This window comes from Microtus ochrogaster, chromosome 1, assembly GCF_000317375.1.
Source record: "Microtus ochrogaster isolate Prairie Vole_2 chromosome 1, MicOch1.0, whole genome shotgun sequence".
NCBI lineage: Eukaryota > Metazoa > Chordata > Mammalia > Rodentia > Cricetidae > Microtus > Microtus ochrogaster.
This window is the reverse complement of record NC_022009.1, coordinates 118,814,941-118,831,771: the sequence shown is the minus strand read 5'-3', so window position 1 is coordinate 118,831,771 and position 16,831 is coordinate 118,814,941. Positions and strand designations below refer to the sequence as shown.

The window sequence follows — 16,831 nt, the reverse complement described above, 5'->3', positions numbered from 1 at the left end:
ATTTGGTTCACAGCTCCAGGTTCTATTCCATCATTTGGTAGGGCAGTAAATTGAAGCAACAATCCCATGACATCCATGGTCAAAGCTAAGAAGATTTTATACATGCACTGCTCAAATTCCCTGTCCAAGAAAAGGTGCCACTCATATTGTGCAGGTCTTCCCAACTCAAATAATGTATTGACCATACTCTCTCCATAAAATGACAACAAATCGATTTAATCTGTACAGTTTCTCAGTGAGACTCTCAAAACAGGTGATTCCAAACTGTGGTGGTAGTCAGTTAAAGGTAACCATCACAATCAACTTGCACAAAACTATTAGACTAATTTGTTAGACACGCAGATATCTAAGATATCTTTCCAGTCCATTGGTAAACTCATGACTGAACTTCAAGATTATATAAAACAAAGTGCTTTGCTGCAGAACAGAGCCAAATGCCCTGGGGCTCTTTTTATTCACTTTCAAAAGCCTTCCATTTCCTACAAATGTGCATGGCTTTACTGCCTGTGACTATCAAAGTCTTTCAATGAACACTTAGCAAACTAGTAGCTCTTTCCAACTCCAAAGTTAAACATGTCGTCAGATATAATATCAAACACAAAGCAGAGGTTCCTAGATTTTCTGTGGCCCTTTGGTAAACACTTTGATTTATGTCTATATTTTATTCTCTAACTAATAAAATTCCATGTAGTTATGTCCATTGTGGAATATGGGATTTGAATAAATATGAATCTATATTTCTGGGCCATGGACACTCATATTTAGGACCTGAATAAACTATCTATTATTTCCTTTGCTGTGATAACTGTGGTTTTGTTTTGACATAGGCATAAAGTTAGTCTAAAATGTCATGACTAACTTTAGTTATTAGGACCTCAAACTTTCTAATCATTAGTAGATTCGATTTCTACAAATGTGCAACAGAATAATTAAAATAATGAAAAAACATAAAGGTTGCTAAGTCTTGATTTTTCATTGTGTGTGTTTTTTAATTGGAATTTTGTTTTGACCATTGTATATGAAACGCGATTCTCTAAAAAATTATAAAGTACTCAAAATCATTTTCTATAAAAGACTATTGGATTATTATACAATAATAATATTAATAATAATACAATAATAAGTAGAGTTGATGAGTTCATAGCAAGCATCGGTGTGCCAAAGATGTTGAAAATCGAGTAGTTGCTCAGTTTCAGTAGCTGAATAGTTCATTTGTCTAGATGCAGCTCTAAAAACCTCACAGTCACATAGACTCTCTCATAGTGAGTCCATACTGTCATACTGAAGAAGCTGCATCTTCTGCTAGTAGATGGCTATGGAAATAATTCCACTTGCTCAGAAAGATGAGGCAAAGGCAGACCCGTACATGAGCCATTTCTCTTGGACCCTGTTCTATCTACGTTACCTGTGGAAGGTACCACAGATAGTTAGGGCCAGCTTACCACTTCAGTTACTCCTTTCTGAAAGCCTCACAGAGGCACCATAGTTGTGTTTCCTAGGTAATTCTAAATCCAGTCAAGTTGATATTCAAGATCAACTAACAAACATGGTTATATTTAAAATGCCAATGACACATTTAATAACATATGGGTAATAACTCATATAATCTAAGATATTCTAAAAGAACTTCATTTTACTCAGTGAGTCATAAAGGTTAACGCTTTACCTCATTTAATTCTGAGGCCAGCATCCTATGGTATATTAACATTAACAGAAGACATACTAGAGAGAGATTCATGAAAGGATAAATAATTGATTAACGTAGCAGAAATCAAGCCTTTTTAAAATGTGAGTCTAATTACTCCAATGCTGTGAATAATGATCGCTCTTTCCTGGAAGGTGGGTGATAAGGGAAGGGATCATTGATTAAATTAAACACATGAAATATGTAATTAGGCCGAGGTAGGCAATACTACATGAGTATGGAGAGACCTTGAAATGGCATGATGCAAATTTGAGCCACATCTACATTTTTTCCTTTGCATGGGATTTATACACCAATAATTTTAGCAAGTTGCCATTTTAGTATAATGTATATATTTTGTTACCTTTCACATTATGTAAGATTGTAAAATATTAACATAAAGCACTGAAATTGAAATGTATCATAATTTCTAAAGGAAAATTATTACATATTTGACAAACTGCATCACAAATTACCTAAGCTGCAATAGCTGGAAAAAAGATATTTAGTTAACAGCAGAGGAAACAATTAAATGTAATATTACCTTTTATATAAAATGTAATTCTCTTTATTTCAAAGAAGCTCAGATACCTCACAAAATTTACTTCTGTGTTCATAAAGAAAGTAGTGATCAAGTTTCATTGGAATACTTTGTGTTGTGTTTATTGAAAATCACTGGAAATATTAATTTAGAATCATTACGTTGGTGATCTCATTATAAGCAATACCAAATGCAGAAAAATTAGATTAAATTTCTCATCTGGACTTAATTCTATATAATAAGCCTGTTTGGATAAATGAAATTAGCTATTAATAAGGAAGTCAAAGGAACTACTAGATGAAAATATGTTGTAAAAATTATTAAGATAAATTACAATGATTAGTTTCTAAGAAACATAAGCTATTTAATTTTTAAAATTATTTAACAACTCTTGATAAGCTTTAGCTTCATGCTGTGTTGTTTGCTTTGTTTTATCTAATATTGACACTATAAAACCTATTCTTCAGAAGATGACCTTATTCCTAAACCTAAGGAAACAGCAGTCCTTTCTAGATGAAATAAGTAAATTCTAGCGTCAGAATTCAGCTCTCATTTACATGCAAATCAGTAATTTTTTTAAAAAAAACCTGTGTGTGTTAGTTTTGAATCATATGGCAGCTAAGAATGGGGGGAAGAGCTGGCAAACATCATCTCAAAATTTTATTATACTGTTAAAACATGCTCCCAGACAATGCTTGCAAAACATAATTTCTACTTGAGATGGTGTGATTTATATGTCCAGGGTAATAAAACATCAAGAAGAATGTTTCACTAAACTTATTTCTGCTTCAACTACGGAGTTACAAATATGATTTAACGTTAACCTGATACACTGGGGCAAAAAGATGTACAATCAATATGCCAGAAATTCATGTCATTTGAATGCATATCAGACAGCACATCTTAGAGCAGAAATTCTTACTTGCACCACATAAGTGCACGCCTTCAACTAACATTAGTGTTTTAAAGTTAAATATGTAGAATAATTTCACATACAAAATATTCTGTACTTCCTAAAGCTAAAAGTTATTAGGCTTGGACACTGCTCAGTTAATAATCTAATATAATCTACTTGAACAGAGTGCATCACACACACCATTTTTCTCTTTGTTATTGTAGACAGAAAATATCACCGAAATATTGCAGGAATAGACAGTTGTTAAAAATTTTCTAAGTAGAAATGTATTTGGAGTTGTTATTCAAAAGACAGCATTTGCTTTAAGAGTTGGTAAATTAGTTGTGACCACAAGGTGCTCTTCCGGAACACCTGGTTGTATTCCCAGCACCTACATGGTAGCTCACAACTATGTGTAACTCCAGTTACAAGGGATCTGCAGTCCTCTTCTGTCACCCGTGAGTACTAGATATGCTAGTACTACATCCATAATGCATACATGCAGGCAAAATACTCATACACAGAAAAAATTAATAATTTAAAAAGTTTTAAGAAACATCATTGTCTAAACACACTAAGGAGAGTGCATCCTTCTTCCATGTCAGGAACACATGCTAGCTTGCATGATTGTTAATTTTAAATTTTTATATTTCTGAAAAAGAACTCTTTCTATAGAAGAAGTATGGAAGAAAGCAGCATGATTGTATTTTCCTCCGTGCTCAGGATGAGCTGGTATGCACCAGAGAATATGAAGGAATACAGGCAATCACAACGGTAAACTAAATATCAACACACAAACGCAAAAGCCATAAGAATTAACCCAGGAAAAATCTGTGGTTTTCTTCACTATTATCAGGAAGCATCCTTTGGTTAAAAATCTACGACCATAGAGTAACTTCTAGTATCGAACAATAAATTTCAAAACTCAGAATGCATCTATAGTGAATTCTACTTTTTCTTAGTAGAGATATTTCATGCTCTGTTATTACCAATTCAAACACATAAACAAGTATCTTTATATTTTACATACAAATCAAGGAAGATAGCAATGACCAAATACCAAAATCTCTATAGGATGTATTTTAACAATTCACTTGTCAATATAAAGAGGTGACAAGAGCTAAATAGGACAATGGTTGGGACAGGGATTTCTTCTGGACCATAAACAGAAGAAGAAAATTATATTGAGCTAGTCAGAGCATCCTATAAAATAAAAAAGACTATCCCAACAGAGAAATCTGCTAGCCACAGAGAGTCGCCAGCTGCTCAAAGAGTTTTAGAATTACCTCACAGATTGTGAACTATCCTTATTTTATTCAAGATGGTATCACATCATTCTTTTCAGTTTTGAAAGATTATTTTAAAATATTTGCTTCTTACCTTTGATTCTTGAACTTTCTTGACTTTTTTCCTGCTGAAATAAAAACAAAAATATGTCAAAATCTTTAAGTATGTTTTCGACACTTTGACATAAGAGATTATCATCAACATGAGTCAAATGTTTTTATACATATACCTCAAAGCATAGTTTTAGAAATTATCTATCAAAGTAATAATAATTCTTTGTGTGCATATTTCTCTAAGGAACCAATACATTCTACAGATAAATAAAAAGCTAGTGGCTAGTGAATAATACTTACTCATGCCTCTCCAATTCTTATTTCATTTAATCTCAATATATACCCAATAATGTTTTCCAAATTTGATTTCAGCTAAAAACTAACCATAAAGTGTTGGCAATGGTAAATATTTAACAATAAATCTAGAGAAACTTCTCACTAAAATGGTATAAAAGCCTGTTCAACTACCTTCAGTTTAACTTAAATTAGAATTGATCTTACTTTAGTATTAATATTGACAATTCTTTTTTCTTAAAACCTTGCTCCAGTCAAACCTGTCCATCAACTTTGCACCCTCTTTATTAATTAGAAAATAGCCTGAAAAATTGAGCTCATTCAAGTTTTAAATTAGACATTGTGTAATCTGTAACTTCTCAATTAAGATTCAAACAGAATTTATTGTCTTTAAATTTTCAGGGTCACATCTAAAAATTTTAAAACATATCTCAAATAAAATATTAAATACATTATATAGAGACATATCTGGATATATATATATATATGAGAGAGAAAGAGAGAGAGAGACAGAGACAGAGACAGAGAGGGAGAAATACAAGAATGCCAGTCAAATTTTGCTCCAATTAAAAGGAACATATTAGAGCAAACATTAATACAAAATCTCAAACTCAAGATAATCTGTCAACAAGTTAGATACCCACACATACTTATGTTATATATATTTATGTATAACATATGTATGTGTGGTAGTTTAAAATATATATGATATTATGTATTTATATGTATGTGTGGTAGTTTAAAAATGTATGGTTCTCATAGACTATGTGTTTGAATACTTGTCCCATAGAGGATAGCACTGTTAGGAGTTATGGCCTTATGGGTTAGGTGTGGCTGTGTTGGAAAGAGTTTATCACTCTGGCGGTGGCGTTAAGGATCTATATGCTCAAGCTATGCTCAGCATTACACAGTTGCTTTGGATGCCTGCAGATCAAGATGTAGAACTCTGATCCTTCTCCAGCACTGCCGTGAAGATACTGGATTAAATCTCTAAAACTGCAAGCCATTCCTAATTAAATGTTTTCCATTTAAGAGTTGCCATGTTCATGGTTTTCTTCACAGAAATAAGAATCCTAAGAAAATATATTATAGTATTTATGATAAAATAACTGATAATAAAAATAATTTTATAGAAAAATATAAAAGAGATTTATATTTTGAAAAATAATTGACTTGATGCTGTAAATTTGAAAGATGATTAGTTAAACTTCATGTAAGTCTTTATACTTATGTAGTTTATCATTATATAGTTATTTCACATGTGAATGGTTTTATAAACATAATTTTATACAAGACTGTCATGTACTTTGAGCATAGTCAACCAAATTCCTCCTCATCTTCCCTCCTGCTATTCCCATGGCTTCTCAAGTACAGTCTTGCTTCTAGCTTTATTTACTATAAATAAATCATTTCATGTATCTATATGAAATATTGAATCCAACACTGTAAGAAAACAAGTAGTGTTTGTGTTTCTGTAACTGCCTCATTACACTTAGCATTATGCTATGCCATTGCACCCATACTCCTGCAAAGAGTATGATTATGTTCTTCCTTATGACTATAAAATCTATTGTATATGTACACTACACTTGTTTATCAGTTTATTTTTATGCATTGTACATTTTGGCAGTTATCATATATTTGCGATTTTGAGAAATTTGTAGTGAACATGTATATACAAGTATCTCTGTGATATTCTTAATTAATATCCTTGGTACATATACCCAAACAAATGTGTTTGATGTGGTAGTTATATTTTTCATCTTTCTGCTATCTTTAGACACATTTGTATTGTATCTAAACAAATTTTAATTGCAACTAGCCACATTCAGAGTTTCTGTTTTCCCTGTTTAGCATCAGCATTTATTTTTTTTTACTTAATAGACAGCCATTCTGAGTAGTAGAAGTCAAAATTTGAAAGTAATTTTAATTTAAAATTTTCTGATTATTAAAAAATATTGAATATTTTTTCACGTTGATTGATTATTGCTATTTCATATTTTGAAAACAGAATGTTCATTTCATTAACTCATTTACTGATTGAAAGATTTAAAAAGTGTTTCTTGACTTTTGACTTTTATACCTCTATTTTATATGTGTATTTATGTATACATATATATGTATATTTATACTAGCTATAAGCCTCATATGATATACAGCAGGCGAAGATTTGTTTTTCCAGTCTGTTTCTTTCCTTGGGATAATTCCTTTGTCTCTGCAGAAGTTTTCTTTTCATACGATCCCATTAGTACTTGAGGTTACATCCCAGGATATTGGAACCATACCCAGAAAACTCCTGCTTTTTCAAAATCCTCATGTGTTCTTGGTTTTCCTCTAGATTTTAAAAAACTTTCATTGTTACAAATATTATTTGATTTTTCATTATATTTGCATGGGCGGATTGTGATCTGGTTTCATTCTCTTATACACAGAAAGCTGTTTTCCCAGCAACTTTGTTAAAGAGCCTCTTTTTAATGCAATGTCAGTTTTGGTGATCACTGTCAAAATTCACATGGCTGTGCTTACTTGTGTGGGTTTTTCTCTGTGGTGCCTTTTTTATTCTGTTAATCTGTGCATCTTTCCTTGTTGTTTCTTATGCCAGTACCATACTATTTTAAGACTGTGTCTCTATAGTATAGCTGAAGTCTTCAGCATTGTTCCTTATGCTCACAGTGGCTTTAAATTCAAGGTCGTTTTGCTTCCTTATGAAGTTGTGATTGCTTTCTTATCTTCCTTTCATTGGAAATAACAATACTAGGATATTAATAAGATTTGTCTGAATATAAAGATTGTTTTTCGTACTGCAGATATGTTCATAATATTGAATCTACTGATGCATGACCAGGGGTTGTCTTTTGATATTGTGTCTTTTTCAATTTCTTACTTTGTTGCTTCATTTTTTTTCACTGTAGTAAGTTTCTAGAGAAGTAAGTTTTTATAAATGGAAATACCCTATAATTCAATGAACTTGTTATTTCACCCTTTCTGGAACAAATAGACATCCATTGTGTTCCTAAGAAAAGTTCCCACAAGAGAAAAAACAATTGCAACCTTATTAATCATTATGTCATTGTATTTTCCAAAATATGAGATTTCTGTTATGACTAGATGAGGATGAGTAGACAGGGTACAAATGAGGTGCTATCAGGGAGGAAATAAAATATTTATGACTTTGAATTTCAGTGGGAGCATTAAGAGCATTGACCCCTCTTCTTAAGTTGGTATTATTATCAGAATGGCATTTAAATACAACCATAATCATTTTATGTCACTTCTTTAGAATACCTTGAGAAAAGCAAGGATAAAATTAGGAAGCAGGGCCCAAGAATGTGTTACCATGGTAACACAGTGGATCGTATTAATGGGATAGTTTGGTGTGACAGTGGATTTAGAGCATGTGATCAGAACTGGCATAGTGACTACTAGACTAACTTTTGGACATGAGACTCAGAAGAGGTAAGAATGTTAACAGTGGAATGGGATTGTGCAAGAATGGAGTTCTTCCTAGCTAGAGAGGACATTGACTAAATAAACAAGCATCTTAATTCCCTCACTTATGTTCTAGCACTGTACACTCAGTCTTTTAATTTTCTGGTTGCTCCTATCAGATATTCATAGTGAGTCTTCTTCATTTTGATTTTCTGACCCAACTTCTTCAGATTTCAACCTTCTACAAACTTTGGTGAATTTATCTGCTATTTCAGTTTTGGGGACAAATCTTGTTATAAAACTACACAGCTTAATATTCTGTAGTCAACTGCAACATCTGACTTTTTTCTAAAAGTCTACCTGCAATCCTGACATATGTGCCGAGATACATAATAAGGTAGTTGGCTGATCATGCCCAATGGGAATCTTGATCTTGCCTTCCTGGAACACCCTACACTAGGTAAAAGTAATAACTCCAACAATCTTCTTATTCAGATTTTGAGATTCACATCTATCATCCTTTCTTTTGATAATTATTAGACATCAATATGTTTTGAGGTTTTTTTTTAATGTGGAAATGTAACTATGCCAAAATCCTGATGAGATGGGCGTCACTCTAATGCATTGTCCTCAGCCATCAAATGCCTGAAACAATGGATCACAGAGAATGAAGAGTTCCTCAGAAATAGATGAAGGGGGAAGGAAAAGCCCTAGTACCCATCAGAGAAGAAACGATTTACAGGAAAATAAATTCACATAGTTGTAGTGACTTATCTCATGAATGTAAATGTATTAAGATTTTGTATACATGTATATATAAAACATATGCATAAATAAATATATATGTGCATGCATATAGCATATACATATATAATATGTATAAAAGACATAATGTGTATAATATTGTAGAATATATATGTGTGGTGTATAATGTATATAATATACAGAATTCATGCAATCATATATAACACACAGAGCACAGGTATATATGCGTATATATACATATATATATACAAAATGCTAACATTGCTGTAGCAATGGTGGGGAGAAAGTAGTAGTCATTTTCATAATTAAGCAAACTGCAACTAAATCTATCTTCCCTTACTAATTTCTGCCTCATAATTTAAAATACAGTGAAACAAGGTATGATGTCTGTGGTTTCAAATTACACAGATCCTAACATCTAGAATCCAGGGCAGACTATTTCTAGAAGACACATAAATTTGACGCCATTAGCCTCTGTATAAATAACTATAGTCTCTATGCAGAGAAGACAGATAAAGTATTCTAGAGTTAAGTATTCAAAAGTAGGGAAAAAAGTTGAATTATCCAATGAAATAGAATGGAAAGACAGAAAACTGTAGGATTAAAAATGCTGAAAGCAAGGATTCATAGACTCCGAGGTAATGCATTATTTATGAAGTGAGTTTTCAATTGTATAGATTCTTCTCAAAGGTCAAGTACAATTATCTCTATAAAGCACCCATTAGAGTTATTGAGCTAGGTGAAATCATTGCCTTCAGATAAAACACTATTTTGTTTCTCTTGTGGGTTTAGAAATAGTATTGGAATTACTCAAGTAAGAAGCGGGATACTATGAAATGTACACACTGATAAAAATTGCATGATAAAACTACCTAGTAAAGAATGACTCGAGCTATGTGATTTGTTCACAAGGCTTCTTGTCTCATTTTATCTAGCTTTATGATGTTATGATTATTTCTGTATTTATAACAGTAGAGTTTGAAAAAAGTCTAAATAATGAGAGAAAAGTAATGTAAAAGAGAGTGACAATGTTACTGATTTTATAGTATTTGACACAGAACAAGTAGAAAAATTGTGCTAGAAGGAAGACCAGTTTCTGTAACACGATGTATGGAAGTAAAGAAAAAAAGATGAGGTACTTACATCTGATTAATTAATCATGTAAATTCAATATAATAATTTACTTTATATAATGAGAGCAGAAATAGCTCAATATTGCAGGTTTCATAGTTTTCCAAAATTCAAGAAGCTGTCAATAATTTAAATATACTAGTTCGTGAGACCATAAGAATCTCACACCACACAGCTTAGTATTCTTGAGCCAATCCTAATAGAATTCAGCCAGCATAACTTTATGATATTTACCTTTAACTGAGACTATTTAATGACAAATATGTTAAATAGTCACTGACACAATATTTTACTGCACAACAATTTATTAATTCCTGTTTATTTAAATCAGTTTTAATATTACTTCAAAATATTTTCTGATATGGTGATCAATTTTTAAACTAAGAAGTATATTTTATCCACCTATTAAATTTAATAATAGGAACACCATTGAATTTTCAGCTTGTCCTAAATATTTCTTGGAAAATTTTCAGAGTATTGTAATTTCATTACATATAAGCAGGCACTATAAAATCTACTCGAGATTTTAGGTAACTAATAGTACTTATGTCAATTCACCTTTAATGATTTTGCTTCCCTGACTAATTAGCTCTTAGTTCTTATCTTCTTCTAGTTTTTATTCTCCCTATCCCTTTGTTGATGATACCTTGTCACACATCTTTGTTACAAGAAAAACATACAAAGTGGTTTCAACAGAAAGCTAGATTTAGACAAATCACCTGGATATTGTGGTAGCTTGAATGTAATTGTCTCCCATAGGCTCATAACTATTGGCACGATTAGGCGGTATGGCCTTTTTGGAGAAGGTGTGACATTGTTAGAGGAAGTGTGTCCCTGTTCACTTCCTGCTGCCTGCAGTTCAAGATGTACAACTTTCAGAACCACGTCCTGTTGGAAAATATCCAATCACACTGTGAACCTCAAGTTTGCATTTTCATCAGCCAAAATTAACCTTGGGGGAGAAGGCTGTGTTACCAACTAGTTGACAGAACGTAATCATAGAGCATCAGAGGGCATCTGGGAGAGCTAGAGAGACACAGGAAGTAGTAGGGTAGGGTTTGGAGGCGCTCACCTTTTTGTTGTTTGGCAGAACATAAACACAGGTCTTCCATGGATGCCAGAAAGGCGAGAGGGTTAGGTAGTTGTTACTAAGTCCCTCTGATTGTGCAGGTTTTCACCCCAGTCTTTGAATCTCAAGTCTTATTTATAATTAGAACAAAAGAGATTTAGTTAAAGCTAACTTTAGCAACAACAACAGGGCCAGTGTTTGCGGAGCACAATTCTCACCAGTCTGTAGCCTGATCGGCCAGACCTCTGTTAGATAAGCAGGCTGGTAACCACGGAGTTGCAGTTGCTGGCTGAGATAGCCATAGAATAAGGCATAGTCACTATGCCAAAGTTAAAACAACAATGTCTGCCCGCATACCACCCACCCTGATGATAATGGACTAAATCTGTGAAATTGTAAACCAGCCCCAATTAAATGTTTTTCTTTAGAATTGCCATGGTCATGGTGTCTCTTCACAGCAATAGGAGACCTAAGGCAGCAGGTGATACCAGGGACTAGGGAATTGCATTTACTTCTTTGGAGGAATGTGGATTTGGTAATTTGGGATTAAGAAAGCATGGGATATTTTAAGTACTGCTTAACAGGTCATACTAGATTTGAACTGGGGTGGGGGTGGATTGGGGAGGAGACCAGCTCAAGAGGTCTCAGAGGAGAAGAATTTTAGTATGTTGCCTAGAGATTGTTCTCATAAATAATGTGATATTTTCGTAAAGAGTGTGACTGCTTTTTGTCCCTGTCTGAAGAATCAGCCTGATGTTTAAAGGATTAAAAGAAGTGGTAACCTCAGGGCAAAAAAAGAACAAATTGATAATAATTCACTAAAAATCTATACATGTCTTACAGATATGCATTCCTCTTCATAATGAAATTCACAATTCTTTGTCATTTCTTTTATAATTTTAGATTTAAGAATTAAAATCATGATGAAAAAGAAATATCTGAGATCAAATATTAAAGTAATGATATTTCAAAATTTTAATAGTAAGATTTTTATTATTATATTTTGATTTAAATATGAGGAGAGTGTAAAGGAAATTTCATTGGATGAGAGAATTATATTCTATTTTCTAATGAAAATTCATGCTGAGTATTAGAGCTGAATCTATCTCTATGATCTCAAAATTAGATAAGCCTAGCAATCATTATAATAGCTTTGCAGTGTACTTTATGAATGAGAAATATAAGTGTTGATTTTCTAGTATAAATAAGCAATTAAAGAATTTGTAATAAGTGAAAATACAAATCACTAATTAATGAATTTGTTATGGAAATTAGTACTACTGCATGATTTTAAACTCAGGCATTCATATTATAATTTCTTCTATATTTTATCTCTGTAAGAAGTTGAGTTGGAAATTTATTGTTTGCCGACAATTGGTGAGTGTTAACTGTTATAGCAATAAAATCAAAATCATTTGTTTTTCAATATTCCGTAATTGAGGATACGGCATAGCTAACATAGTAATATCTTTTCTAAAGGTTACTTATACAATACAAAATTGAGAATAAGATTTGCAAAAGAGTGAATCTGTACTACACAATTTATAAACTTGGCATGATGGCACAATAGTAGCATGAATGTCATGGAGCTGACCAACAGCATTTTCACTGGACTCAAGGCCTGATCCCCAGGAAGTAACTCGTGGTACAATAAATCTAGCCAAGAACTTGTTGTTATGAGATCACAGGCCCTGCAAAAATTAACTTTCTTTTTTTTTGTTTTTTTTGTTTTGTTTTGTTTTTTCGAGACAGGGTTTCTCTGTGGCTTTGGAGCCTGTCCTGGAACTAGCTCTGTAGACCAGGCTGGTCTCGAACTCACAGAGATCCACCTGCCTCTGCCTCCCGAGTGCTGGGATTAAAGGCGTGCACCACCACTGCCCGGCTAAAAATTAACTTTCTTTAAATTTATTTAAGCTATACACTACCTCAACTATCACCTCTTATCAGAGAAGCTTCATTATGTAGCAGATAGCAATTGTGCCTTCAGAACTGATCAAAGTCCAGAAAATAAGTGACTTACGATGCTAATGAGACTTTCATTGCATACTTTTCCAACTAAACTTCAGAAAAATCCAAAGAAGAAGGGTAAGAAAGGTTGTAAGAAACAGAAATTGGAGGGAATTGCTGTGAACTAATGGCTTTTGGACATAATAGAGCTATAGCAATCACCAAATCACATCATCTTGAGATGTCTATACAAAACTTGTTCAATAATAAGCCAATCAGCATTCAATCATGGAAAGAAAAGGTGCTCATAAGGCTCCCCACATGCTCAGGACCAATGAGAGTTGATAGGCACTGGAAGGGGAGTAGGGGAAGGAACAGAGTCAGTTTGTGTTGTCACCCATGGTACAATGACCATGGTCCAATCGATGTTGCCCTGTGCATACATATGAATGAGCAGTGTTATATAGACTTGTTTGGAAAGGAAGAGAAGACACAAAGCTGTAGAGACTAGAAGGAACTGAACGTGGGGAGCCAAAGGTGAATGGGATCTAAAAACTTTAATGTATGAAATTTTCAAACAATAAAAAAAAATAAAACATTATTTATTCTGCTCTCCATGTGTTCCCAAATCCAAAGTTGTGTGAGTGCCTCTTCCTTTGACAATATCACATGTCGTTGTGCTGGGACACTCAAAGACAGATATCACCATAATTTCAGTGCAAAACACTTTTCCCACTTTAACAAACTACCCGTGATTACTTGCCCTTGCACTCCTCAAATCAACTGTAGTTATCAAAGATAATGAGAATTTTACAATAAGTATTATGATCATGCTCAGAAAATTAACATAACAAAAGGAAACCAAAGGAAAACAGAAAAGATAACTAAAACATAAAATAAGAACTCAAGCTAAATTAACTTGCAGTATAATTAGAAATCTGTGTATTAGACAAAGAACATTTAAAAAATATTAGAAAATATGTCATGGCTAGTAAATGGATATGGGTTTTTAATTCAGAATCATCAAATGTTTCCCAACATTCCAGATATAGGGAAAACTAAGTTGGGAAGAAAAGAAATAAAATAATCAGCAAATAATGACAGACTTGTAAACTTGTAATTGAGAGTCTCTCTCTCTCTCTCTCTCTCTCTCTCTCTCTCTCCCTCTCAAACTCTTGTTCTTCCTCTTCTGTATGGATCTCTGTGTGGTTTTGAATTAGAGTGGGCCCATGAAATTGCTTGCCTTTGAGGTCAAAGGACAACCTTGTGTATGTTCCTTACATACAGTGTTTTCGAGACAAAGCATCATGCTGTTTTTGCCATTTCATGCACCATGCTACCCAGCCCACTCTTGTCTCTGTCTCCCAGGTTGTTCTCCAAGAGAACTGTACTACCAAGTCCCAGGTTACACAGGTCATGGGTATCTGGCCCCAACATCAATCACTTTATCGCTTGAGCCAACTCTCTAGCCCTGCAAGGGTTTCTTTTAGAGATTGGTTTTAGTAAGTTTACAAAAAATAAGTTTCTTTATGACATTTTCATAAAGTATGCCATTAATCTATGATCATATTTACACCTAATCCGTCTCATTTTTCTCTACTGCTTCCTCATAACAGGTGTCTCATCTCCCTCTCACAAACCTCTCTACTTCAGTTTCTAAACCATATATGTTAATGTGTGTGTACACTGTGTGTACATGTATGCATAAAAGCAAATATGTGTATATATATGTATATATATATATCATTTTCATTAAGATTGGATCCATTTTTAAGAGTGAACACAAAATGTTTATTTGTATTTTGTTTCTTCTATAATTTTCTCTTTTCTAGAAAGAGGTTTTTACATCAACTTTGACATAAAAATCACTTCAAATAAAATAAGTTTTTAAGAGCTTGATTATTAAGATATATGTTTATACATTTCCATCAGAAAGTAAATACTCATAAAAAGAATGGAAATACCTTTTATCAATCATTTTATAACAACATACTTATAATAAATATTTGGATATTACTTTATAAATAGGAATTAAATAAAATAATTTTGACCTTTATATTTGCTTTTGTAATACATTATCTTTAGCTATATAAGCAACACAACAGCTAATTTCAGTATTTTAAGCTGCCTAAATTTAAGCATAAGTGAGCTATAGTGGTGAAGGGCACGTGCTGTTACTGAGAACCTTGATTTCATTCCCATCACCCACAGGAAAGTTCACAGCTGTCTGTAACTTGAGTTCCAAGGGATGTGATGCTATCTGTTCTTGCCCAAACTTATCAGGTATGCTTGTGGTAAACAGTATAGTAAGAGACAAAATATCCATATACATAAAAGTTAAAATGCAGGTTTAAAATAAAAGGTTTAAAATGCAGCATAGTTCTTCGCAATTCTGTGTAGACAATCTTCACTCTCAAACTCTTCAAAAACTATTCCAGAAACACATATTAAAGAAAAACTAAGAAACTTTGACATGAAAATAACTTCATAACTTTAAATGTATTGTTTCCTAAATAAGCACGAAACTGGGAATAAATAACTCTAAAATAAGTTGAAGTAAATACACAGCAACTATGTGACATGTTTGGGATAGAGAAGAGCAAGAGGAAAAGACCTGAACTTCAATCCCAAAATATTACCCTTTGATAGGAAGATATAAATATTAATAATGTTCATAAATCAGTAAAGAATAAATAATTACATGTATTTAAGTGGAGACATCTGTTGTGAATTTCATTATCACAGAGAAAAATATGTTGGTACATGGAGATATTTGATTTTGTGTGTCTTCAGAAGAGTATGATTAAACTGCTGCTTCATATTAAAAGTCCTTTGTGTAGCAGGTGGCAAATAGGTCATGAGGGGATGGAGCATCCAGATGGAGTGCTGGCCCATCTGCCTGCTAAATACTGTGGCTGAAGGGAGCTAACAGTAGCTTCACATTTATCTAGAGTTTAAATTCTGCAAACCTCATATCACTAAGTCATAGTTTTTTTTGTCTGACTAGAAAACTTTTCTCTCTCTTCCTTTTTAATCCAGCGTTTTACTCTAAAGCTCCACATAGGCAAGTCTGTTATTCTGATATCCCAGCCCTAAGATTTATAAATTAAAATAAAAATGTTTTTAAAATGTTTACCCAGTATTTACTCTGATATAATCTATTTTAATAAATTCATAGATTAATATTTCATTTGATCTATATTTTTACATTATGCAAAGTATAAAACAGCATGCAGAATTAATATAATTTCAATTATGTTGTTTTGCTTAAAGAGGCAATAAAAATGTAGCCACGAATGTATTAAGTATTCTAACCAAACTTCTTTTTAAAAATCTAGGGTAACTCTAACCAAACAAGTGAAAGACTTGTATGATAAAAATTTCAAGTCTGTGAGGAAAGAAATTAAAGATGATATCAGAAGATGGAAAGATCTCCCACGCTCATGATTCAGCAGGAATATTATAGTAAAAATATCTATCCTAAAAAAGGTATTCTGCAGATGCAATGAAATGCTCATCAAAAATCCAACACAATTCTTACAGAACTTGAAATGACAATTCTGACCTTCATACGAAAAAAACAACAACAAAAGTGAGATAGTTATAAGAATCCTGTACAATAAAAGAACTTCTGGAGGTATCACCATCAGTGATTTTATGGTCTGCTGAGCTATAGAAATAACTGGGAACTCACCAAGGCCAGCTGGCCTGGGTCTGGAAAAGCCTGGGATAAAAC

At 32.9% G+C, this 16,831-nt stretch overlaps 1 protein-coding gene across 1 annotated transcript in view; it reads right to left on the bottom strand.

Annotated features, from left to right (window-relative positions):
- The window catches only part of Fstl5 (follistatin like 5), a 398,938-nt gene that overhangs the window by 308,057 nt on the left and 74,050 nt on the right, over positions 1-16,831 (bottom strand). Inside the window, exon 3 of the mRNA XM_005344117.3 lies at positions 4,501-4,534. Within this exon, the coding sequence (XP_005344174.1) occupies positions 4,501-4,534 (34 nt within the window). The remainder of the gene's footprint in view (positions 1-4,500; positions 4,535-16,831) is intronic.